The sequence below is a fragment of the Vespa mandarinia genome, chromosome 10 (assembly GCF_050613455.1).
Source record: "Vespa mandarinia isolate Hongniang chromosome 10, ASM5061345v1, whole genome shotgun sequence".
NCBI classification, from domain to species: Eukaryota; Metazoa; Arthropoda; class Insecta; order Hymenoptera; family Vespidae; genus Vespa; species Vespa mandarinia.
The window spans coordinates 88,002-115,924 of NC_140819.1; the positions used below are offsets into that span (position 1 = coordinate 88,002).

General features: G+C 35.3%; 1 protein-coding gene across 2 annotated transcripts; it reads left to right on the forward strand.

Annotated features, from left to right (window-relative positions):
- The first annotated feature begins 218 nt into the window (after nt 1-218).
- LOC118444714 (uncharacterized) lies at nt 219-27,923 on the forward strand. 2 transcript variants are annotated; one of them, XM_035873253.2, is made up of 4 exons: nt 219-614; nt 788-1,983; nt 11,128-11,300; nt 23,330-27,923. In XM_035873253.2, exons 2-4 carry the CDS (start codon nt 963-965, stop codon nt 23,600-23,602), a joined length of 1,467 nt encoding a protein of 488 aa, XP_035729146.1. In that variant the 5' UTR covers nt 219-614; nt 788-962; the 3' UTR covers nt 23,603-27,923. The 2 variants fall into 2 exon arrangements, with proteins under 2 accessions (XP_035729146.1, XP_035729147.1); XM_035873254.2 differs by lacking the exon at nt 23,330-27,923 and adding an exon at nt 11,523-11,903 and having other exon boundaries at nt 219-1,983.

Here is a 27,923-nt window from a genome sequence, read left to right on the forward strand (position 1 = left end):
ACTTTAGTCCTAACATTGAAGAACGGACCAATCACATTATAGTAGGGATACGCCTCAACATCGGTCTCGGTACCACGTAGTAACGCCCATTCGTGGTCGTTGCTCTCCCCCACTAAGTCTTGGAGTCAGGAACAAGTGAAAAAGTGGGGATACGCGTTAACTCGCTTCTCGTTCCCCCACCACCGAGCGGGAGCGCCTCGTTTAGCCTGTAATTTGCTCAAACACTAGCAAGCTCTCGTGCCAGAAGCATCATCCGTCAGAGAGTGCGTAGAGAAAGAAAGAGAGAAAGAGAGTAGTAACGATAGTTTACACGCGACTTTCAAACAAATAAAATGTTGACGTCCTCGTCGAGACCTATCAAGTGATCGTTCTATTAATAATAATAAAAGCTCGACGAGGACAACGAGTTGGCGCGCTCGTGCGCGCCCCAATCGTGACAGTGTGTAGTGACAGACCTCGATCGTTTAGTGTGTCGTGGCGTGGTTAAACGATAAAAGAAGAAAAAAACGGAAGAAAAAAGGAAGGAGGACGCGACTTTTATGTGATTACGATTTCAGTGTGCGACGAGCAGTGTATGGACGATGTGTTCCGGAGATGATTGGGAAATTTTGAAGGTGAGCCGTTAGGCCTCGAGGCAAGACCTGTATAGGATTTTACTAAAGAGAGAATTCATTCCGAATTTCATTTTCTTTCTCTTTCTCTTTTACTCTTTCTTCCTCCCTCCCCCCCCCCCTCTCTCTCTCTCTATCTATCTCTCTATCTCTCTATCTCTCTATCTATCTCTCAGTTTCCGTTTCGCGAGTGCTTACGAGTCTCGGACGAGGTTCGATCACGCGCGTTTCGAATCGAAGGGATGCAGCGAATCTGATTTCGACGATCTACTTGGAGCGAGCAGGAGATAGTTTTCATTAGGTCGTTGCCAAAGTGGGGAATCCTTCGGTGAGGCGTACGATAATCGTACGATGATGCCGCTCGCGCCGACGCCAATCGTCCCGGTGCCCTCGAAGCCAAAGATCGGCTTCAGCATCGACTCGATCGTCGGTGGCGGAGGTGGTGGAGGTGGCGGTGGTGCCGGTACTGGCGGCGGTGCTGGTGTACAGGCTGGCCGAGTCATCGAGGATCGAATCACTGGGAAAGATCGTTTGGAACCTCGAGTCGAGATTGAGCGAGATGACGGTAGTCCGATGGAGCTCGTCGATGCTTCCTCATCGCCAAAGTCACGTCGTATCGCAGCGAGATCACCCGGTGCTCATTCCGAAGGTTCTGATCGACCTGTCTCTCGTAGTTCCTCCGTCGAATCGTACACGAATAATTCGCGAAGGACACCGTCTCATGCGACCACCGGCAATAATAATAATCATCACCATCATCATCACCACCATCATCATGCGAATCATCACGGACATCACCATCATCATCATCATCACCATCTTGGCGGCAGCAATCAGTTGGATTTTGGTAAGAGTACCGTTCTCAGTCACAGCGGTGGCTCCACTCCGAACGACAGTCCGAGTCCACCTCATAGGATAGCCGGACACGGTGATTCACCTGTAGGATCTCATCCTCAACCACCTCCTGGTGTTGTGAGGCCAAGTCCAAACTACCTAGCACCACCGCCCGGTGCCGTTACGGCTGCAGCAGCCGTCGCAGCCGAACAGCTAAAATCTCTTTATGGTATACCACCTGGACACGGACCGACGGCACCTCAGACCGGTCAGAACGAATATCATACGCAACAACTCGCGCTCGCTGCCAATCTTGCTGCCGCTCAGCACTTCCAAGCGGCAAATCTCGCGGTTGCTCTTCAAGCGCATCACGGTGCTTCTCCGCATGCACCACCTCATGGACCATATACGCACGGTGCCGCACCAGCTGGTCCACATCCTCCGCCTCATACTCATCAACCAGCGAGAGACAGTTATCCTCTTTATCCGTGGCTACTCTCCAGGCATGGCAGGATCTTCCCTCACAGATTTGCAGCTGGTAAGTTATCTTCTCTCTTATTATCTCGTTTCCAAATGAAATCAATGACGCTTCTTGATACACAATAAGGATATATAAATATAATCGAGCAACGCTCCGAGCAATTACGTAAACGTTACGTCACTTAGATTTTGTAATGTGCTATTTTCTTGTTAAGCTTCTTATCAGACTCTTATCGCTTTCACACTCTTCCTAGTTGGTATAAACAAAATGAGTAAACGAGCGGACAAATCAGTCATTTTATTTTTCTAAGTCAAGTATTCTTTTCATTTCTCATTGACATTTGATCCAACGATCTCTGACTTTTTTCCCTTATACCCCTTTAAATAGCACCTTGTTGCGTATACATATATCGTGAGAATCCAATTTACGGCTATCGATGTTAGGTCGATGATAATGGCATCCTGCTTTCCGAACTCTTCTTACGAGGTCAGTTTTTAATGAAAGGAACACGGAGATAAGCTAGAGAGTACGAAGAAAGAAAATGAGAGAGAGGGAGAGAGAGAGAAAGAAAGAAAGAAAGAAAGAAAGAGAGAGAGAGAGAGAGAGAGAAAGAGAGAGAAAGAGAGGGAGAGAGAGGAAAGAAAGAGAGGGAGAGTGAGAGAGAAGAAAGAACGTCTCTGACAGGTAGAAAAGGCAATTACCATAAATTTACCGCGATCGGCGCTTATACGGAATGAGGCGTGCCACCCGGTAGAGGAATATATATCTACTTGAAGAGGACACGAAACTTGTTCCGTCGTAAAAAAATTGTTCGACGCCATCTTTGTCTTCGCGATCTCGCGTTCGTCCCGCGCCGCGCTACAAATGGTTTTTAATTCTTGGAATTGAAGGGCGACGGATCTAATTTCTTCGTCCTTTTAGATCGTGCAAATATAGACTTTCAGGAAACTATGTAACGAGAAGGAGTAGATCGGTCGCAATAATTTTTTTTATTTTTTTATTTTTTCATTTTATTTATTTTTTTTTTTTTATATGCATCGTACGTTTTCTTCGAGAGATGTTCGTTAATTTACAAGGAAAGTATATTTAGATTAATAACATGGTTGTTGCATATAATTGATGTCTTGAGAATTCATTGGCCTTTTTTTTTTAATGCGGCCTCGAATAGATAAATTATAGTGGAGGTCGTTGTTAATTAGTGTTTCGAATTTCAGTGTGTTAAGACGTTATGTTGTGAATGATAGCCATAGAAGTTTTTTTTCAATGTTCCCATAAAGAGTGTTATCGAGACGGTGTTCGTCAATTGCAGCGTTAATTAGATTAACGTTTAGAATAACATTCATTGATGTGTTTACATCTAATTTCAAGATAAGATTTTGATAAACTCAGCGGGTCTTTAAGAAATTGTCAGAAGACCTAATAAACAATAATCTCATATTTAAAATTGTATCGAATAGAAAAATTGTATATGAATCTATGTACATATAATTAATACAAATTGTTGTCTATAATAATAATAATAATAATAATAATAATAATAATAATAATAATAATAATAATAATAATAATAATAATAATAATAATAATAATAATAATAATAATAATAATAATAATAATAATAATAATAATAATAATAATAATAATAATAATAATAATAATAATAATAATATTTTGTTGAATAGTTTGCTCTAAATCTTTCAACAACATGAACGACACTATCTACGAATAGATTCGGTCAGTAGCACAAATCTATTCCATCCGTCTAATGGGGGTAGTTAGGAAATGATACTAGAATCCTTGTTGATGTTTTACGAATATAGTAAACCTAAAAAAAAAAGGAAAAGAGAGTTAAAAAAAAAAGAAATAGAAACTATGCAATTCCATCGATGTTCGATCGACAACACCAAGAAAGTCGCCTGGTGGAGTACAATGTCGAGTTAATCGCTATTATTAAAGCGTCATTTTATCCCCGTGACACTCTCACCGCAGGGTGTCTACGTTCGAGAATAGGAGCCAGCTCGTGGTCCTTCCTTTTCTTTTTTTTTTACGGTAGTTCCCCGTAGTTGATTTCGCGCTTGTTCGAGTTCTTCGCTATATAGTTGAGTTTCTTTTCTTCATCTATTGTATAGAATCTCCTAATCTCTTCTCTGTATTGCTCCCTTACAAGGATTATTGTTTATTTTTTTTGTCTTACAAATCTCTTCGATAGTAGCAACGAATCAGAAAGCTTTCATCCTCACTTCGCTTCGTGAAATCGAGTTAGTTTCTTCGATAAATTCTCCAACGAAATTGCCAGTAGCGATCAACATTGCTGAGTTTAGTGAACTTGTCACGTCGCTGGCATGGGAGTGGATTTCTCTCGTGGCGAAGACTCAAGAGCAAGAAAATCGCGGACTCTGTGTTCTCACAGGTGTCTAGGGAACGTTCGATCACAGCAAAAATACGTCCCGCGGCGTTCCGGAATTGTTTTTCCAAAGACGTTTACAAGCGAGATGCATTCCGCACTCTACTATGTTCTGTATCTCTTTCTTTTCGATTCGATTATCTTGGCAGTCGTTTGTGTCCTCGTGTAAATATAGAAATAAATCTTCAATCTTTCATATTTAATTAAAATCTAGAAATTTAAAACAAAATTATTTTAGTCATGTGATCAAACAGACAGTACAATACGATAAAGAATCACTATAATTCTGTCGTATAGAATAATATTATGAAAATTGAAAGCTCATTTATTAGATAATTTACGTTAGATTATTGTCAATTATAGAATAGAATTGAATCGAGAGATAGTGAATGTCTATGTTACTCAATGTACTAAATTCAAAGAAATTGAATCGTGTAAATATACTCTCGTGCACTCTCTCTCTCTCTCTCTCTCTCTCTCTCTCTCTCTCTCTTTCTCTTTCTCTCTGTCTCTTTTTCTCTCTTTCTCTCTTTCTCTCTTTCTCTCTCTCTCTCTCTCTTTCTCTCTCTGACTCATTTTTTTATGCCTAATGTCAAGTTAACGACGTAATGTTTATCCGCATACGTTCTCGGGAAAATAAACATAACATATATATATATATATATATATATATATATATATATATATATTCGAATGACGGTACGATCGAATGAATTTACTTGTTTAGTCGCTCGACGTTGCGAAAGGTCGCTGGCTACTCGTCTTGATTATCGTTGTCGTTGTTGTCGCATAACTTAAGCTTGTCATTCTAAAACGTTTATGCAATGATATCCGTGTACTGTTTCTATCTTCGAAACGTGCTCATTATTGTCGTTTTGTTTATGATTCGTTTGAGATAACGTTCGGACGTGCCGAGAGATTGGCTTTTGTTGTGACGAGAAAGAGAGAAAGAGAGAGAAAAAGAGAGAGACTAAACGTTCTCGAGACGTATTGTTATATCTATAAATCGATCGAGGATAGCCGATGAATTGAGCAAGTGATACTTTATTTATTCTTATCTACATATCTTTACAATTATGATAATGATTTATCCTTTCGGTTTATTTTGATGCTAATTAAGTGGACACGTAACTCGTTTTAATCGGAAGAGTCTAACGATATCGAATCGAAAGTTTATTGAGAAATGATGAAAGATTGATCGTGCGTCATTAATTAGCCATATGGCTGAAGAAAGATGGCTGTCCTTCGAGATTATCGCAGTTCACTGTGTGAACAAAACTTTTGGAAATTTCTTTTTTTATTAAATAGATAAGTATCCGTGTATAGCGAAAGAAATATCAACGAGCTTGTAATTAAATTTTAATCGTTCATTACTGGCTCTTATCATAGTCAAGCGACCACGAGCAAACGTAAGTTGGAAAGTAACCAACCGGTTTGGATAATTGAACGCGGCGAATTGTTAATGCACCGACGTCGTAGCCTTTATTATTCTCCAGCTCTTCGAGATAAATGTCCATACGAGTTTATTAGAATGCTCTAATAAGAACGAATTAATTCGCAAGGAAAAATTAATTATCGCGCAGATCGTAGTAACCGATAATCGGCCTGGAACGATTAATCATAGCTTTCTCGTTGACTTTAACGTGATATCAACCAGCGGAACCGTCGCGTCGTCGCCACGTTCGTTCATAGCGATTTTCCGCTATAGAAGAAAACGGGGCGGGGTATATATAGTTGTGTGTGTATGTGTGTGCACGCGCGCTTGTGTGTGTAAAATACCGTTATATATGCAACGAATGTTCCTCTTATCGCTCACAATGCGTGCATCGTTTTCTTATTCATATCCTTGTCAACGTAAAATTTGTCATGTTAATGAACGAACCCTCTATGCACATATATATATGCACATATATATACATTTATATATATATATATTTTTATATATATATATTTACTTATATATATACATAAACGAAAGTTATTCGAATCCAAAGCAAAGTTAGATTGGAAGAACGTCAAACAAACTTCGATATTTTTTACGGAAATGAATTCGAATTATTTAATGTTTGAAATCATTAGATATACGTTAACATACCAACCCCTATTATATCATTCGTTTTGCACGATCACCGACGTCGCACGCTTGGCAACAATTAAAAACACATTAGATCCGCAGAACAGGCAATGTATAGGTTTCTTCCTTTTTCCATGCTAAAGAAATCGCCGGTAGAATGCGAGAGGCGCGAGGCGCAGGAGCCGAGGATGCCGAGAGTGAAGAGAGATAGATAGATAGACAGAGAGAAAGAGAGAGAGAGAGAGAGAGAGAGAGAAAGGAGGAGGGTAGGAGAGGAGTATAATTTGATACGTTTACCATTTAGTCTTATTTTTGAGTAATTTCGAGTCGCTCAGGGCGTCTCAGCTGCGATGCCGCAACGTAAGCTCGATGTAATTATAGCCTTGGAAACTTTTTTCCTTTCTTTCTTTCTCTCCTTTCGATTTTCTTTTCCTTTATTTCTCTCTCTTTCTCTGTCTCTCTCTCTCTCTCTCTCTCTTCCTTCTTCTTCTTCTTCTACTTCTTCTTCTTCTCTCCTTCGTCTTCCTTTACGTCGAACGGAACGAACGAGCCTTAGGCAATGTCTAGGAGATCAGCATAGAGAAACGAGTGAGACAAGAAGAGAGAGAGAAAGAGGGAGAGAGAGAGAGAGAGAGAGAGGGAGCGATTCAACGGTCGATATCGCTTCAATCTTTTGCGAGAAGATCGAGAGAATCATGCTGCATCCCTTCTTTCACCCATCCTAATCCTTCTTCATCTACGAATGATTCCAACAACCCGAAAGGATTCTTTATCTCTTCTATTTTATTTTATATTTATTCTTATAGTGTTTTTTTTTTGAGTTTTCGTACTATAACGATATATTTTATACTTGATATTATATTATATATTCTACTTGATATTAAGTATGTAATAATAGATAATAAATGAACATTAATTAAATAAATTTTAGAAAAATGAAAAGTATTTTTTGTAGTTCATCGTTTACATGGATTGAATCAACTGTGTTGATAGGAGCAACATCGAATTAAAATTTTCTGAATATTTAAATGATAACTCGAGTCGTTGATCGATTAATCGTGAATATTCTTGTGACGCTTCCATAACGTTGTTTCTTGCGAACAGTTTGCAATTTTGTAATTCGTACTTTTGTACGATCGTTTTTTAATTGTCAGCGTCTCATTAGTCGTATAATTGCGATTGTTTCGTGACATTTATTATCAGCATGGCAGATGTCTTGCATTGAGAATCATATTTGCGTGCAATTAACGGCGAGTCTGCTGCATCTAATATATATTATCTGTCCGATCCAACACGCGCAGTAAGCGATTTTCGAATAGAGATGTCTATTTTATCGTTGACAAGAATTAACTCATTTGAATGAAATTTCATTTATTTATTTATTTATTGTAGGAACAATTTCATATTAAATTGTAATTTCATGTGAATATGATTCAAATGAATCTTTTCAAAATTATAAGAAATGTAGAATGAATATATATATAAGAAAGAATTTGTAATATATATATATATATTAATTATACATTACATGTACATGTATAATAGTATTATCTTTATTTGTACGTTTATATGTATATGTATGTATCTGATATTGAAATATATATATGTACTATATTTAAATAAATAAATAAATGAATATATATATAAATAATATAAATAATATAAATAATATATATATATATATATATGTATGTATATTATTTATAGTGAACAGAGAATAATTAAGATTTTGAAAAAGTCACAACTATTCAATCTAAAGTATATAATATCTTACAACTTTGTCTCGTCATTTCGAGCAAATGAGTTACTCGCAAATTGTATGTATATAAGTACAACTTCTCCGTAGAATTTACTCTGGTAGAAGGTGATACGGCTCGATTACGTTATGCCAAGTTGGTTGCATTACTATCGGAAAGCACGTCGAATGCCTGCGCGTCTACATTGTGCTTGCATAATATGAATTAGCATGTCATCGTGCATCGATCGATCGTACGTATCTTTGAACGCGTTAATAGCGTGCTTTGGTAGATATTGTTTCCGTTAAGGTAGACCAGGTGAATCAGAAACGGATAAAGTTCCTATCTAATAAAAAGATACGAAGAGAACGAAGATGATGAGACTACTTCTGTACAGAAATAAAATATATAGAAATAAAATATATCAAATTACAGAAATGAAATAAAATATATATATGTTTAGATAGATATTTATTGAAAATATTTTATATATTTAGTAATGATTATATTACATTCTCGATTAAAATAGATTATTATTAAAAATTCTTATATTTTACTTAGGAAAGATAAATGGAAACAATATGATTAATACTCATTTAATAACCTAGCGAAGAGGCTGAATGTATGTAAGTATTGTATTTACCCACTCTTTCCGTCGCATCTAGTCCAGTTTGATTGCCGATAGGTGAATTAAAAATACAGATGTCGTGTCTGAAGCGTTCTTCAGATTTATTAGGACAAATAGTTCGTATAATAAGTGTCTCTATGATTAGAATAACGAGTGTTCCGTATACGTGAATGATTAGTCCGTATGAGTTAATCAAGTCAAAAATAATATATATTAAGTGTTGTCTGAATAAGGGATGTTTTCTAAGTGTTGAATAGTACGACAGTTGTCTGAGTGTTCCTTTAACAAATTACAAATGCCCTTTGAATGTAAATGAGCAAGGAAAGATATGTAATACAGATACTTATTTAGATAATCTTATATAAGTCTTATCAACAAGGTCTCATTGGATCGATATCTGATAAAGGTGGACAACAGATAGGATACAAAAGTCCCTAATAGTTATGATATTTATAGATACATTTATTGGAACAATCGAAATGTTCAAGTGTTTTTATAGAAAAAAATTCTACAAATAATTTCAATCGAAGTATGAATCAGTAGACCAAGCATCAATTAGAACTTGAAAATGAATAGCTAACGGAAAAGGGATTTGGATCTTGGAGAACATCATCGAACGACTACTTTTCGTAAAATTTCTTCGATAGGATATGCATATATGGTTTTCGATCGATCTAAGGGTGGACGGTCTGGTCTCACATTTTATGTACCTATACATTTAGAGCCATATGCCGAGTATATACCTACCTACGGGTCGAAGCAACGAGAGAAGGTGTAGCGATTTATCGTGCTGCTTTTCCGGTAAAGTATCTCGGGCTACTTCCGGCAGACGTAGGTATCGGACGATCGACATGGCTCTTTCGAGGTGGAATACTCAATTACCTGAGCGAGTTCCTAGTAGATACTCCTCTATACTATTATAGGTATACTAACTATATGAGTTAGGTTGTATTATGTAGCTACTTACATACGTAGGATTATGCGTGGCCAAGCACGCTCGCGTTTCGTGACTTACGTCGAGGTGACGAGAGAAAGATGAGGAAGGAAAGTGGGGGTAGCTACTACTAACGAGAATAGAATCGATGATGACAACGTTTAGTAATTAATTAATTAATCTTTGTCCCTCTTTTTCTTTCTTAAAAAATTAGTTAAATATATTTATTACCTAGTAACATTTCTTATTACCTAGTAACATAACTTTTAATTATTCAGATGATTGATAAATAATAACATTTATATTAATTTCAACCGTTTCTCAAATTCATTAGTTTATAACTCTTCTATAGATTGTATAATAATATCACTAATGTAAGTAGTTATTGCTGTTACCAGGCGTAGTCCAATGTTAATTAAGAATGTAAATTATCTACCGAACAACCCTCCTATCGTGCATGTGTTTATGGCACTCGCTATATCTTTTCTTACGTATTATCGCGATATAATTATAGTTTCTTTCGTATAGCGTTAATTAATCACTATGAGATCATTATTTTTGGCAGTAACGAACGTAGATAGGTAAAAATTGTAGAACGAAAAAGTTGATGAAAATTACATTTTTCCTAAAAATGTCTTCAATAAATATTGTAATTTATGGAATTGTTAGATAGATCTATCGATTGTTTTTCTTTCTTTTGGTTTACCAAATACTTATTATATAAGCTCTAATCAATTTTCATTCATATATCTAATCTTTTTATGTGATATTTTTTCGATCGATTTAATTAATTTTCATTGTGAATCATTGAATTATAAAATTCAAGATCATCTAAAAATCCTTATTTCATTCACATTTAAGATTCATTATTATTCTAACATTGCGTGATATAAATATATATATATATACATTTACACATCTATTTACATATTTATCTTGTTTTTATTTGAGTTATCAGTCTGATATTGTAAGAATAATAGATATACATTTGTGCAATTCACGGAGATGTATAATCATAGCATAAGTTTGATTCATAATACATTCTTTTTTGCGTCCGTTGTATTTTACTGCATTGATTAATTAAGTAATTAACGCACATGATTGTTTGTTTTTATTATTTATTATTATTATCATTATTATTATTATTATTGTTATTATTATTATTATTATTATTATTATTATTATTATTATTATTATTATTATTATTATAATTATTATTACTATTATTATTATTATTATTATTATTATTATTATTATTATTATTATTAATATTATTATTATTATTATTATTATTAATATTATTATTATTATTATTATTATTATTATTATTATTATTATTATTATTATTACATTTTCCTGGTCCGATTTGTTAGAGAAAATATATCATTATTGATACAAAGATAACGAATTTTTTATCTTCACTAGGTCCCGACATACCTGGCTTCCTTCTGCAACCCTTCAGAAAACCGAAAAGAATAAGGACTGCGTTTAGTCCGAGTCAACTGTTAAAGCTGGAACACGCCTTCGAGAAAAATCATTATGTTGTCGGGGCGGAAAGAAAGCAGCTAGCGCAGGCGCTATCGTTAACTGAAACGCAGGTAAGAAAGAGAAAATTGATTGATATGAGATAAGACAAAGTTTGAAAAATGTTTTTCGAACATTTATCTTTAGTAACGATCGTATTCATTGATGAACGATCATCGTTATTACTGTAATCAAATATTTTATTGAGTTCAAACTAATCATAGCATATTATTTGAAAGAAAGAAGTATAATAACCAGGTTGATCGTTAGAAAAGTTTAATGACAATTTAAAATAGGAGAAAGCAGAAAAAGAAAGAAAAGAGATATCGACTTCGCTTAACAAGGCCAATGGATGTGCAAATTCACGAAGAGTTAAATGGTGGTAGTGTTCGAGGGGAGAACGAATGAATTGTCCAAAGAAAACACGTTGTGGAGAGTCGTCGAAAGGGCGCGAGAGTCATGCTTTCTGTATTCTATGGGCGTAACGCTCCCCCGAAACAAGGGGTGGAGAGTCTTATAAAGAAAGAGATAGATATAAAGGAGAGAAAGAACGAGAGGGAGAAAGAGAAAAGTAGGAGGGGTGTCGAAGGGGAAGGAGAAAGGTGGCTAGATAGTGAATTAAGCTGGGGAAGCGCTCAGCGTCGACGCCATTTTGGAAGGAACTCGTACGCATTGTGGGGAACAAACTCTCTCTGTCTTTGTCTCTCTATCTCTCTTTGTCTTTCTCTCTCTCTCTCTCTCTTTTTACTTATTACATTTTGTTTTTGTAGTAAAACTTTCAATAAAAGTATTCACTATTTTTATTTTGATCGAATTTTTTTTATATGTTTAGAATTATTGCAATCAATATTATTGTGTGACAATGACTATTTTATGTCGCAGATAGGTACTTATATGTGCAAATATAGATACATATAGAAAACAACATAAAAGTATTTATTCGATATTTTCTAATGAATTTAAAAACAAAAAAAGAAAATTCATGACGCGGTTGACAAGAAAGTTACGTGTATTTGTTTAATTTAATCTCAGTATCGTTATGGAATTTGTTAAATATTAAAGGGATTGAATTAATTTTCTGCAATGTATTATTTTTTTCATAATGAACAATTGATCGATTTGATCTAATTAGATAGAGAAAAAACATTTTTTCGATTGGGTATCCAAACAGATTATTAATTCGAGTGAATTCGTTCACGTTTCTCTTATCTGTAAAGAACTCTTGCGAGAGAAGAAACGAGATTCGATGTAGTTCACATACGGCAAAAGCGCCTACGTGATCACGATTCGGCGAGTTGATTCGCGGTCATAATGTATTCCCAGGTAATTGCTGGGTTAATCGTACGTAATTAGTGCTCTAATGAGGAGCACCGGGTCGCGTGTAACGCGCGTCTTTCTTATGAATCTTAACTAGGGTGAAACGTTCCGTTTCTCTGCGTGTTCGGAGAGGGCTCTGTAAGAGCCTCCGGATATAATGTGACTGCTAATTGCGTGCCGCTCCAAGTATGTAGTATATATGTACATACGTACATTGCTGATTGCCTTCCGGATCGAAGAAGACAACGTTGCTGTTGGCTGTCGTTTCTTTCACGTAAATTCGCTCGTAAAGTATCGCGCTACCCTTGGCTACTACTCGACTACCGAGAGAGTTCTAGCAAACAAAGGAATTCATGATTATCCTTCGAAAGAATTTCTACATCGCATTTCTTTATTGTTATTTACAGTCTTCTATCTCGATTAGCTTCCGAAGTAGGCATTAGATAGATAAATAGATAAATAGATAGATAGATGTATAGATAAATAGATAGGTATGTTCATGTTATGTCGTAATACGTGACGAGATAATATATTGTAATGGATGATAATACAAGAGAGTGTGAAGGTGATTTGTAATTATAATAAGAAACGGGAAAGTCAATGATCGAGTCAGTTAGATAATCGGATTAATAGCGATCTTCGATCTTACAAGGTGTGGTTTTAGATTCTGAAGGATACAACGATAGGTACTACATAAGTACGAAGAAATGTGAAAGCCGTCGTTGAATAGAGAATATCATTTAAAAAAGTACACAGTTTTACGATAGGTATCATGCAGCGACGGAAGGTATAACGACAAGTCCAGTTCGAACTATCAAATCGGAGAAAAAAAAGAGCAACTTGGGGAAAACAAAATAGGATATAACGATAGTAAAACTATGAGCTACGAGTATTTATAGGTAATTTAATGCGGGATATCGGGAATATTACAGGAATAATGACGTTAATTATATGCGAGTCGATCGATGGAGTTAATTCTAATGATTTATCAGCTTCGAATAGAGGAACGAGTCATTACGGTTGTCGGTGTTCCGCCACTTCTAGAGTAATACGCTCTCGTGAGGAAACTTGCGGTCTTATTTACGTACGCGGGACATAAATTATTAATGGACCTCTCCATTAAGCCGAATAATTTAGCTGACCAAATGCACGGCTTACGATCTAATCACTTGCTCCCCCTCCTCTTTCTATCTCTTTTTATTTTTCTTTTTCTTTTTCTCTCACTCTTTCTCTCTTTTTCATTTTTTTCTCTCGTACAAGATTGCAAGCTGCGTGCAAAAATACAAAGATTCAAGATTTTACGGTTTTCCTTTGTCGAGTTAAAAATATTTCGTTTGAATGCCGTTCGTACATTTATTTATTAATTTATTTCTTTTTATTTTTTTACTTTTATATTTTCCTCATAATACGATACGCATGATAACTTTAATTTTATGATAATTAAGAAACATAATCGATTCTGAGCGCGGAAGTAAAGTCAAATGTAATAAAATGCGAGAAAACAATTTCTAAAAGCCGTTTATTTCTTGCTAGCGATCTACCGAAGATCGTTCTCGGTTATTTTGCTTTGTTTTTTCTATATTTTTTTATTGTTTCTTTTATTTTTTTTCAAAAACTAAAAATTTATTCCGGATATATGAATTTATTTACTAAATTGGCAACGCCGCAACAGTCATCGGATGACCGACGAGCCTTACTCGCGAATGCTTTATTTTTAGTCCAGCGACGTCACGGCTCATTATGCATAGAGAATCCGTACGCGGCCTGCATAATATGTAAACTTCTTTCCATTACCGTCCACGGCAACGTAATACGCACGGAGAAAAAGTCTAGCGCGATTGGCCGAGAATAAAATAGTGCCATGTCGGGAGAGCTACGATATCGTCTCTCCCTCCCCTCCCTCTCTCTCTCTTTTCTTCCTTCCTTTCTTTTTCTCTCACGGAAGAGTCGATGGAAATCGTGTACTTCGGAGAAGAGAACGGTATCGAGCGTACCAATCACTTGAACGTTATCGTTACAAACGGAAGTTTACTTTGTAAAAAAACAAAAAAAAGTCATTTATATTTCTTAATTTTTCGTTTTTTTAAAAAATTTTTTTCCCGTTTCTTCTTTACAAATCCATTAAAGAATTTTCTTTTTCTCTTTCTTTTTTTGGCAAGTAATATTTTCTCTACCAATGTATTAAAACCTTTCTTCTCTTCGGTACTAATCGCAAGCAATTTTCTCGAACATCGAGTAAAACGATCGTTCGATCGTAAGGAAGATCGTTTGCAAATGCAACGATCGTAATGAGAGGAGAACGAACGGGAGAGTTTTCTTATCGCACAGTGGTAAGTATTAAAGTGAAATTAAATTCGCGATATCCCGAGGAAGGTTATCACCTGTATTTCTCTCTCGCGTGTGCTTAAGAGTCTCGTTTGTGGAAGCGAACAATGGTACATTAAAATCGGATAATTTAAAATCCCATTAAAGTCTTACTCCTCACACCGTCGATCTTTCGTCGCGCAAACACGAATAGCGTTTTTGCTTTACGCTTAGCTACAAGTTCCTCGTTAATATCGTATTATTGTAACGTTCATCGTCCTTATCGTCTTCCACGAACGAGAGTACGCATATTTATGAATCGAGATTAACCGGGATCTCTTTACTCAAAAGATTTCTCATATACCTACATGACTTTCTCTTCTTTTAGTTAATTTTACGAGTTTGCGCGACATTGTCCAATTGTTGATCTCTCGTGATACGTTTTCAACCTTTGTTAATAATTATTCACCATCATGTTTTTTTTTAAGATATATATATATATTTTTTGACGAATGTCGACAGATGAGATTACATCATTTCAATTGAATCGCTTTTAACAAATTCGAAGATCTTTATTTCTGTTTCCTTATGCGAACAGTTTCGATCATTTGAATTCAATTTTTCCAAATTGAGTGCGCAAATAATATTCAAATAATCAACATTTCGATTAATCTTCTCAAAATTTGATTTTGTAAAAGCATATAAGTTAGAAATATCTAGATATTTACATTTGCATATATTTCATTAGAAAAGCATTAGTATTTCAGTAGTTCAGTTATTTCTAAATATACCAATGAAACATGATACTGTCATGTCGATCGTCATAAGAAGTAGACAGAAGCGAGATAGAAATGTGTATGTGCGTGTGTACGTGAGAGAGAGAGAGATAGATAGATAGATAGATAGAGAGAGAGAGAGAGAGAGAGAGATAGATAGATAGAGAGAGAGAGAGAGAGAGAGAGAGAGAAAATGCGAAAAGCGTCATTTTATCGAAGCGTGTCGTTTTAGGACCAGCCACCCCAACGTGTACGCACGCTGTAGGCGATTGAAAAATAATATCGTCGAGTTTATTTAGCCGGGAGGGTTGACGGGGTAGGAAAGAGAGTTGAAGCTCAACGACTATGACGACGATGGTTCGACTACGCGCACAGAGGATTAAAAAATAATGTTTCGAGCGTGATCGTCGAAACCGATGGGGAGATTATTGGACCGCCTCAAATCTACGCGATTGGTCGCCACTGTCCAGCTGTGGATTTTATTCGACGGGGTTCGACTCGGCTGTGCGTGCCGAAAGAGACATCGATCGAAAAAATATCTCTTCTCGTTTGTTTATTCGTCGGTATTTCGTTTAACGCACGCTGTGTTCTTTCAACGTTTCGATCGATACAACGAAAGCAAGAGAAAAAGAAAAAGAAAGAAAGAGAGAGAGAGAGAGAGAGAGAGAGAGAGACAGACAGACAGACAGACAGACAGACAGCCAGATAGACAGACAAACAGACAGACAAACAAATAGACAGACAGACGGAAATAGAGAGAGAGAGATAGAAAGAGAGTTCAAAATTACTTAAAATAGTGATTATTTAATCTTTTTGTAATCAGTTTTAATGTTTCCAAGAATCATTACATTAATCAAAACAATTAATTAATGATTTTGATAGAAATTAGTAAGTACCTATATTTAAGTTTGTCGAGATTATTTTCTCACAGTTATTTTTATTCTCAATCTCTTAGTTGTCATTTTCTAAAATGCATATTTTATCCTGTTATTGTAATAATTCTTTCAACCTTTATTCGTATATTTTATATAACAACTTATATAATAATTACATTCGAAATAATAATTTAAAAAAGCTTTTCCTTGAAATATTTAGCTATGTTTATTCTAACGTTTCTGAGATAAATTTTGAAAAAAATATAAAAAAAATTTAAATCACTTTACGATTAGTAGATATTTGAAACGTAGACATTTCTTGTATAGTAAGTAGATCAATTTGTCTGTTATAGAACGAATGTCGAATGTCGTGCTTGCCGATTAAGTTACTTTCTAGTAATACATTTTATAAGAACGTTGATTTATCAATCGAAATATATAGTTTTGATAATACGATGATGAAACAACTTTTCAAAGTGATATTACAGAGGGAATGGAATTACAAAACTTATGTACACATATATTGTATGTATATACATATGCATATACATATATCCATTTCGACTTTTTAAAAAAAAGGAAAGAAGGCTTGGAAACAAATTAAAATCGAATATTTGAACGATAAATCTAAGATTATAAGAAAAATTATCGCATAAAAGATATTGGGATTCATCTCAAACAAATTCGAATAAGTATATAGATATATATGCAGATACATACATATATATATATATATATATATATATATATATATATTATATATCTACATAAGTACAAAACAACTAACATATAGATATTGCATGGCATTAGAGTACGCAAACGTTGCTGGCGCAATATTAATTTCCATTAACAAATATCCAATTTCTCGTGGTAAGGAAAGGACTCATCAGGAGGATATTTCTTAGCTCGTATGTAGATACATAGATATATAACTATGTAATTAAGCAACGAAAGGTTTTCTCGTATTGGCAACTCTGCTTTTGGTCGTTTTGAATCGAGAAATCGGACATTACAGATTTTCTTGTCGTATTAAATTATCCGCTGAAACTCTAGGATTTAAAAAGATAAATGAGTCGTGCAGAAGTTAAATACGCATTTTATGCGAATGCCCGGAGGTGTCTGTTCTTATTACAGAAATGGGCGAGTACACTCGTATAACTTTTTGACGAAGTTGGATGATTACATTTTCGTCGTTAATATTACGTTGAAAGAATATTTTGTATTTTCCTGGTTTACCTAAATCGATACTGTTATGCGATCGATAGAAATATATGAATAATTTAACTTTGTGTGGAATAAATAATATTGTATTTATATTGTATGTATTTATATAATATATGAATTTTTCTTTCATATAGAACATATAATTACAAATTTTGAAAAAATATACATATAAATATTTAGTAGACACGTGTAAAGTTTAATATAAAAAATATGATAATGAATTTTCTTGTATCTTGTATTTACAAAAAGTTATGCGATAGATAGCGGATGAACATATTGATTTATGCAAAATTGTTCTGACAGTGAACGCGTTAAATAACGTAAGCGATTAGTATTGAAATATTTTCACGAACAAAAGAGAATGATAACGAGGAAGACAGAGAGAGAGAGAGAGAGAGAGAGAGAGAGAGAGAGAGAGAGAGAGAGAGAGAGAGAGAAAAGAGAAACATAGAGAAATGCAATGCAAAGTCCGTCTCTTGTTATCCATTTGCGTTAACCTTGAAAATGCTTGCAACGCGTTTCTGATTAGCGGACGTGCTCGTCGTGTCGCGTAATTAGAATATCAATTAATAATCCGGATTAATTGAGCTCTTCATTATCCATGCATACCAAAGTGATATCCTGAAGCTCGAGCACGCTTTCATTATTCTCGCTTATGCGAGCTATTTCGAAATAGGGAAAAGAGTGATGGAGGTTAAGAATATCAGACGGAATGATTAAGAATAACTAAGAAATCAAAATAAGTTTTTTTATATCTGTCAAAGTTACAGATTTGTTGGATTTTATTCGAAAAAGTCGATTTATTTTCTAATTGAAATAAATGTCAAAATGTTGAAATATAGCGTGAAAACTTAAAAACTTTATTTAGGAAATTCAGCAGATTTTATAAGCACAATATATAAATACATATATTTCCTTGTTAATTGCGAAATATATATTTTAATTATCTATATATTATTACTATAATTATCTTATATCTATTTTATTAATATTTATTACATTTATTATATTATATTACATTAATTATCTATATATATAAATTCAGCTTGATCTCATTATCAGTTATTATACAAATATTACAGGTATAAGTATTACGTGTAGTATTATGTATAATTGTTATCGTGTAGGTACTTACGTATTAGTTCGAATGACTCCGTAAAAGGATATAAATAAGAAGATTTTTTGTTAAATTTACTGACATCATCATCTCTCTCTCTCTCTCTCTCTCTCTCTCTCTCTCTCTTTCTGTCTCTTTCTCTCTTTCTTTGTCTCTCTTTCTCTCTTTTTTACTTGGTCGATGTATATCAGCAAATACAAATACGAATAGGAATTAAAAGATATCTTCAAACTATTTTTAGCAAATTACAACTTAACAAATTATACTTTTTTAACAGGTACCATGTTCTTCTTATTTTTCGAATTGAAACATATTTATATCTTCGAGTAACAGTTAAATAAAATCAACTTGTAATTAGAGAGTACAAAAACGGTTATGTACAGAACGCAATCTTCTTCTTTCGCCGATAATTAATACCAACCAATATCCACGTAAAAGGACAATGATCACACGAAAGGATACTCTCTTGAAAATGTAACATCAGTGCAACGGAATTCAGGAAGATTCATCGAAGATCGTCCGTACCAGGGTGTACCATTTTCCAAGAAATCAGTGAATAGATCGTTCGAGCGGCGTGGCATCTTAAAGAGGGTATCATTCATCGATACGGAACCAATTACAGGCAATACCATCTCTGTCGATCGGCCAAGATCGAAATTAAAGTCGTTGAAGGAAAAAGATAGAGAAATAAGAGATGAAAAAAGGAAGATATAAAAAGAAAAAGAAAAAAAGAAGAAAAAAGAAGAAGAAGAAAAAAATCTTAGTCCTGCGCATGTGGAGATTGCAGAGGAGGCTGAAAGGACGTCGGCTATCTATCTGGGCTCGCAAGATTGCAAGTTGGAAACGCTCACGCGCACTGTGTGTCTGTTGATCGTTCGGACGAGATAACGAGTACGTAGGTACGTTACATAGAAAGAGAGAGAAAGAGAGAGAGAGAGAGAAAGAGAGAGAGCGAGAGAGCGAGAGAGAGAGAGAGAGAAAGAGAGGAAGAGAGAGAGAGAGACCAGGCAAGTTAACCGGCGTTACCTCGGACTTTTAGTTGAACAGGGTAACAGCCGGACTTAAGCACCGAGAGAGCTTACCTACCTTCCTCGGTGAGTTTGCGCGAAGCCACGTAATTGAGGCTGTTTCTGGAACGCGCCTAAGTGACAGGTGAACACCTTATATGCGAGTCACATCGCCAGTGACAGTCGTACGCGCCTTTCTAAAAACATACATATACACATACACCGACAGACAAACAAACGTAGTACGAACTCTTCTTATCCTTCTTCTTCTTCTTCTTTTAATAGTCCCTTCGTTTTCTTCTTCTTCTTCTTATTCTTATTCTTCTTTAACTTCTTTTTATTTTTCTAATATATTGTTGTATGTGCACAGGTGCGTGCAGATAGATTTTATTTTTCTTCTCTTTTCCTTTAGTATCATCTTTTGTTATTTGTATTTTGAATCTGTGTAGTGTGTGTTTATTTAACACGAAGGATATTTTTTAAACCGAAATTACTTACGTGTTTAATAGAGTTTTTATGGGTGATTTATAGGTGTCATTGATTATTAGTTAAGTTCTTCTATGTAATTTTTTTGAAAAATTGTATTTTCGTTCTGATAGAAAATTAATCAAAATGAATTAATGATAGTTATTCCGATTGAAATATCATAAATAATATTTTAAATATTATATTTTATTCAAATTAAAATAATATAAATCAAATAAAAATATCAGATCTAAGTCATATTGTTCGTTTTAGAAGAAAGACTTATACAATTCTAAAGATCCTTACGATTACTTTTTCCAAGTCACTTTATATTCCTGATAGATGGTATTAGAGTAGTTAGAATGTTGTTAAAATTGATGGAATCTGAGGAAGTCGATGGAAAGAAGTAGGTATAAAGAGCGGATCAGGAAGGGATGAGAGAGTCGGGGTTGAAACTAAGCGTAAATCCGAAATCCAATGGGATGGGGTGAGTACTTTAGAAAGTTAGGGGAAGAACGGATGAAGGGAAGGGAGTGAAGTTGTCTATATTCTGGGAGATGGTCCGGGACTTTGTGGAAGGGGATGCTCATAGTATTCGCGTGCGTGAGAGATCTACCAATCGGGTCGTAGTTTCACGTTCGTTGCCGTGGTAACCAACGGAGAAAGAGCAAATGAGAGAGACAGAAAGAAAAAGAGAGAAAGAGAGAGAGAGAGAGAGAGAGAGAGAGAGAGAGAGAGAGAAAGAGGGAAGGAACATGCGATAGGGGTAACTCGATTAAGCTTGGAACGACGCTCCCAAAGGGAATGGCTACGAGAAGGAAAGAGGAAGCTTGTAAAGGAAAGAGAGAGAGAGAGAAGAGAGAGAGAAAGAAAACTATATCGTGCTCGCTAGAAGGGGTTGCTCTCTATTTGCCCTCTTAATCACCCGTTAAGTGCCACGACCCCAAAGAGTCTCCCTACGGGCATAAAACTTGTGATTCGGTGAGTGCTGCTTTCGGACATTGCAAAATCGTCCGATTTCAACGATTTCACGATTTTAACGAATTTTATGTGAAACTTATGTGACATCGGAGACACAGTAAAAGTTGCAATTACTTCATTGCATTTTGATACGTTGAATATCTTTGTTTTTGTTGGATGATAATTCTTTCTTTGATGCGTAGAATCGTCACTGATAAACAAGACCGAAAGTATTTTGTAAATAGTTACACCCTACGAGAGAGATTTCCGTTCATATACTATTCTGATTTTGATCCTAAATGCTGAGTCTAATCTGGGTCTCGTCAAAACTACGTTGTGTTGGACGTGGGACGAGATCCGGTCGATCATTCACTCTGTCTCTCGCTCTCTCTTTCTCTTTCTCTCTCTCTTTTTCTATTCTTTTTCTATTCTTTTTTTCCTCTTGGAACTCGAGCACAATGTCGATTTTCCAGCTTGATAACTTCAAAATGGCACTCTATCTACAGCCCTTTCTCTCGCCATGAAATACGACGATGGTGCAGTCAATTCAAGGACAATAGTGTCCTCTGCCTTTCTCGTTCCATAAAGAGAGCATGTGTACGAAAGTTATCCCTTCTTTTGCTTTCATTTTTGTTCTTTCTCTCTCTTTCATCCCCTCCCTCTAGTTCGACGATCGAAGGGGTTCCATGTTAGCACAGCACACGAGCTATTGTAACCGGATAACTGCGTTTAAGGGTGGCTGCTTGATACATCGACTCGTTCCTACTAAGAGGAATAGGGGTTGGTTCCATAACTAGTTGCCACTTAATTTGCCAAACTACGGGACTACGATCCCGAGGGTGAAAGTTTCATGTCTCCTTTTCAAGCGGATTGGTCCAATGAGCTTGATCGTCTGTATCGTTGACTATCCATCGGTGTAACGACGGTCGAATGATGGGGTAGCTAGGGTGTAAAGGGATATGCTGGAGATTTACACACGGAATTGCATCCGAGTGAATTCATGAAAATTACAGTATAGTATATGTATAGGTTATTTTAGTATGGGTCGACAAATTTAGAGGGCGTTTAATATTAGAAAACTGTAAGGAAATATTCCCCTTTGTCATATTCTTTTCGTCGATCGGATCTTTGCTTCCTTCGTAATGAAAGAGTTCGCGGAATGGAAAGACGGAAGGATCAGGGCTTAGTATGGATGGTCATTGTTTACACAAAAGAATGCTGCAAACAAATTATATATTTTCGTTTTACTTATTTTAATTAAGAACATTTAATTTTTAAGAAGAAATGTGCTGATTCTCGCATTACGATATTAGGGAATTGTTATCCTTTGCTCTCGCTGACGATTTCAAACTGACTTTATTCGATTGTTTAATCGTTTCTCCTCTATAATAGCTATTATTCTTCGTTAGATTTTGAATTGATCTAAACAAGATTAATTCTTTAAAGAGCAAAGTACACGATCGAACGTATGAAAGACAAAGACAAAAAGAATAAATTAAATATCTGTATATAAGACGAGGACAAAAAGCGTATAAAGTAATCTTGCTATTCCTACCGAATACAAATTATTAAATATTGAAAGTATATAATTGAAATATAAATGAACTAATCTGTAATATCGTTCAACAAAAATAACGATTTAAGTCATTCTAAATATAGGGTTATCTGTATATTTGAAAACTGATAATTAATAATTGATGAGAAAAGTTTTAATGGAACTAAGGGAAAGTAATATGAAGTGATTATATATAACGTAGAAACAAGTAATTTCTTAACACTTAATGATAAAAATGATTTCAGTTGAAATTTAATTAAGTTTATTCATCCTAGGATATCTTTTAAAGTTTCTAATGACTCATGAATGTCTATCACTAAATAGAATTTTAACTCATTTTTTCTTCATTTTTTTTAATCAGCTTATAAATTAATTAATAAAAGAACAAATATATGATACATAATTACCGTAAACTTTGATTTTTTTAAACACATTACTATTAAATGAAATGATTTCAACTGAAATAAATTAATTTAATAAAATCATTATCTTTTTTGTTTCAGGTGAAGGTATGGTTCCAAAATCGGCGAACGAAACATAAGAGAATGCAGCAAGAGGAGGAAGCAAAGGCGCAACAGCAGTCTGGTGGTGGTGGAGGTGGGGGTGGTGGTGGTGGTGGTGGTGGTGGTAACGCAAATAACAACAGTAATAATAAGAACACCCATCACGTCAGCAAATGGCAACAAGAGACGGGCGATTATCATCACGAAGATGAAGAGGAAGAAGAGCAAATTGATCCCGAGGCTGAGGAGTGTTCAAGCGATTCTGAAGCGTAGCTAGACGTTCTCTGCCTGGACTAAGTTTCCAGGAGTACAATGTTTTGCTAGAAAAAACGAAATATTTCGTTTTAGGAATTTTGTTCTTAACAAAATTCCTAAACGAATTCTTCATGAAGAAGAATATGGCTGTTCGTTCGTCATACTAAGGAATGATAACGGGTCAAAGATTTTCATGATATCTTGATGAATCGATTAATTGACTTTGATGATTTTTGCTAAGAAAAAGAAGAAGATTAGACATTTACGATCGTATTATGTAGAGGAGTAGAAAGACACGCGACTTCTCGCAAGATGGAAAAAGATGAGGAATGCCAGAAGAGAAGAGGGTTGAAATGGGCTGAGTCGGAAGTCAACTAATGGAGGTATTGTTCGCGATGGTCGCCGAGATTAAATGGAGATACTTCCGCCGCCGGAAGAAACGGACTGGACAAACGAATGAGGAAATCACAAGAGATCGAACATCTTTTGTCCGTTGAAAAATCTTTCTAAGGGTTGCTGCGGAGTAATCGTGGAAATTGAAATCGATTTTCTCATGATCGTTCATTCTATTTTTTGATTCACTTGTACTCTTTTCTTTTGTTTTTTTCTTTTTCCTTTTTTTCTTCAGAATATTTTCTTTCGAACACGTTAAACTGAGGGAACAAAAGTAGGAAATAAATAAGTTCCCGTAAGTTAAAAATTTCGCTTTTTTCTGAGATAAACAAGTTTTCGTAAGTTAAACATTTTCTGATATACGCATTGTATTTTCATAATGGTTATATTAATGTCAAGATGGTTAGAATCCTTCGATCATCAGTAGCCCATAGTCGTCTTGCCATAATTAATGCGCCATAAAGACGAGACGAGACGAAACGTCGCAAGTGTGTGTAAATAGAAAGGTGTAAAAGACAATTTTTCGATAACGATCGATCTCGTCCGATCGATCGAAATTATGTGTATATAGACGAATACAAGGACGATAAAGCTAGTGCCAAACGTCGTAATACTTAAGAAGAGAGAGAAAGAGAGAGAGACAGTGTAAACTAAAAAAAACACACAAGACGTATTCAAAAAGTCGTATCTTAGGTCGTTGTTCTATGAACGAGCAGTATTCCTTTCGTCAATCGATGTATCGAAAATATACCGGCGATTTAAATTATTATGGACGATACTTATAAAACTATATTTTGCATCACGACTTTCGGCAAAAGTTTTTCGTTATATTGGATTCTTTAGTTAAAATTAATAAAGGATCTTGTAGTGCGAAAAGTGTACTCGTTCGAGTTTCGTATTCTGAACAATAAAAGAGAGAGAGAGAGAGAGAGAGAGAGAGAGAGAGAGAGAAAGAGAGAGAGAGAGAGAGAGAGAAAGAGAGAGAGAGAAATAGAAAAAAATTAGAAATTTTGATCTCAATGAAAAATTGAATGTAAATAGTTGAAATATTGTTTCAAACACAGAAGACATTCGTCGTTTCATGAAATATAAAGAAAAACAAATTAAACTGTAAGAAACGATTTAAAGAAAAAAAAACAAATGAATCTTCCGCTTTGAAATTCGAAGAAAAACAAAAAATAAAAAGAAAAGAATAATTCGTTTTTCGCCGACGGTCGTGTAGTAAAATATGTCCCATACTAAATGTAAATAATCTTGTAAATAAGAAATTGTGATTTTATTTGTCGTACGAAGACATAGAATTGTACGATCGTCCCGAAGATTCAGTTCGTGCTTTAACGATATAGCGAAATAAATTATATCGACGCAATCAACGATAACGATATATTGTCGTTTTATTTCTCCCGAATAAGATAAGAATGAAATTTCTATTTATAACATATTTACGTTTATTCGTTGCTATTCGTATCTTTAGATGACGTAAAAACTTTCGAAAATCGTGCCAATGCGATTGATCGCGCGATAAATCTAACAGAGTTACGATAGGTTCTCTCGATTTATTAAAGAATATCGATGAGAAAGTTAAAATGGTAGTAGAACGGAATTGTAATATATACCGTTGAAACAATGCCGGCCGATCCATGGCGATAGAAGAGAATCGACTTTAAGTAATTGGGCCTCTCCGTGGCTTCGTTCGAACGGTTTATTCATCGAAAGATCGATAAATCGTCTTTCTCGACGTAAAACATCTTGCTCTCGACGCGATAGCGATTACGATCTTTCTCTTCACCCCACCCCCTATGTCCCTTTCGCTCCCTCCTCGATCACCTCCAACCCCCGACTCCTCGTGGAGCAATTTCGCGATGATGAAAACGGTGCTTTTAAACTCATGATATTAATGCAATGATCATCCTTGATTACCGCTTTATAACTATGCAACGTGTCCGACAAATTGCCAACGCGAAAATGATCGTGTATGCCCTCTCCTTTTCGGAAGTTCTTTCTACGCGAAGATAAGAAACGATTCTTCCACGTAATCGCTTTATAATCGCCGCTTCCAAAATGAATAATTATGGCACATGGAAGTTCTCCACCGTAATTAAGCGTTCGTGTGCATATAACGGGGTTGCTTACCTATATATGCATGCGTGCTTGGGATCGAAAGGATGTAAATATTATTCTTTCAAAAGATTTTCAAGGAAAGGATGTGATTTTTATCGGAGTTTAATTTCAGACAAAGAAAAGGAAAGAAAAAAAGAGATGGAAGGAGAAAAAGAAAGAAAAAGAGAGTGAAAGAGAGAGAATCGTAAGTTCTCGATCCTTCTCAACATCGTCAGATCATTATTTCGAGTAGATATCCTGCCTATAATACGTCACATTTCTGGGCATTTACATAGAGAAACTCGCGTAACGAGTCGACAGTGAAATCGTTTCGTTTGAAATTAAAAGGTTTGTCGAGGATGTAGAGAAAGGAAGAGGGAAAGAGAGAAAGAGAGAAAAAGAAAAAGAGAAAAAGAGATAAAAAGAAAGGGAAAGAAAGAGAGAGAGAGAGAGAGAGAAAAAGAGAATCGGCTAGTAGAGGCACGCGATGTATTTTGGGCCCGACCTTTTTTCGACGCATAATTATTCAAAAACGAAAAGGGGACCGGATCGATCGATACACCCACGAGGAATTTCGAAAGATAAACGAGATATCGAAATCATGTGACAATTACATATTAAAGCATGTTAATATCAGAATAACGAAGGTGATCGTAGATCAAACGTTTGCATTTTAAGCATCGATTTTAATAATAAATAAGTTATAATAAACCTATCCTCTCTCTCTTTCTTTCTTTTTCTTTCGACGATCGACTCATTTAAACTCTTTCTAACTTCCGCGATGATCGTCTTCCCAAACGAGACTCATTTACATTTGGTAGGCGTGCCACTGTTAATCGCTTATTACTCACTCAACTGGTAATTAGCGCGAAGGAGCGCCGTTCCAGATTCATTTATCTCGTTCTCCGTCGGTCGCCACGATGTTTTAGAAGATTGTTTCGACGTTCGATCTATAATTATATCGCATTTATCATTCGAGCAAGTTTGTTTATCCGTATTACCAGAAACAGAAAGAGAAAAAGAAAGAGAGAGAGAGAGAGAGAGAGAGAGAGATAGAGATAGATAGAGAGAGAGAGAGAGAGAGAGAGAGAGAGAGAGAGAGTGAGAGAGGCAAACAGAACGACGGACAGAATATTATTCGCCCGATTATATCAATTACATAAAATTCGTTAGATTCTTTCATAGTTTTTCATTTGACGAGTTTATATAATTTTAAATATTAATCGATTTCATTTTATTATCGAGAGGTATGTTCATTATTTATAATATCCGTTATAAATAATAAACATATGTACCAAATCTAAATTGTATTTTATTTAGATTATTGATCATTATATATATGAATTATTAATTATTATCGTCCTATAATTGATCGTAGTGAGCCGATAAAGTTAATTATTTATTTCGAACTAGATGATAATAAATAAAAAATAGACATTAACAAATTGTCTGATGGAAGTCGACAGTTTATGGAATTCTACGCCACTGTTTCGTTCGGGAGCACGTTTTGGTTCTTGGAGTTCTTGCTGTTCTCTTTCTTTTGCTTTGGCTTTGCAGGTAAGTGGTATGGCAAGGAAGTTGAGTGAGTGAAAAAGACAGACAGAGAAAGAGAGAGAGAAAGAGAGAGAGGGAGAGAGAGAGAGAAAGGAAGAGAGAGAGAGAAAGAGAAAAAGAGAGGAGAGAGAAAGAGTAGAAATATCTTGGGGGTGGGGGTCGTTCAAGGGACTGGAGTTCAGAACTGCTAATTATGTAAATTGCCAGTGTTGCAAATTACCCTCACAGTTTGCGTTCATTCTACACACAATCCACATGGTCCCTGCACATCTCACACACTTCGCACGGAATC

Bases quoted from the DNA above. Each gene is read 5' to 3' on its own strand.
- LOC118444714 (XM_035873253.2), top strand. From the start codon at position 963: ATGATGCCGCTCGCGCCGACGCCAATCGTCCCGGTGCCCTCGAAGCCA. The intron at 1,984-11,127 runs GTAAGTTATCTT...TATCTTCACTAG, and splicing joins CCCTCACAGATTTGCAGCTG to GTCCCGACATACCTGGCTTC. The intron at 11,301-23,329 runs GTAAGAAAGAGA...TTTTTGTTTCAG, and splicing joins TATCGTTAACTGAAACGCAG to GTGAAGGTATGGTTCCAAAA.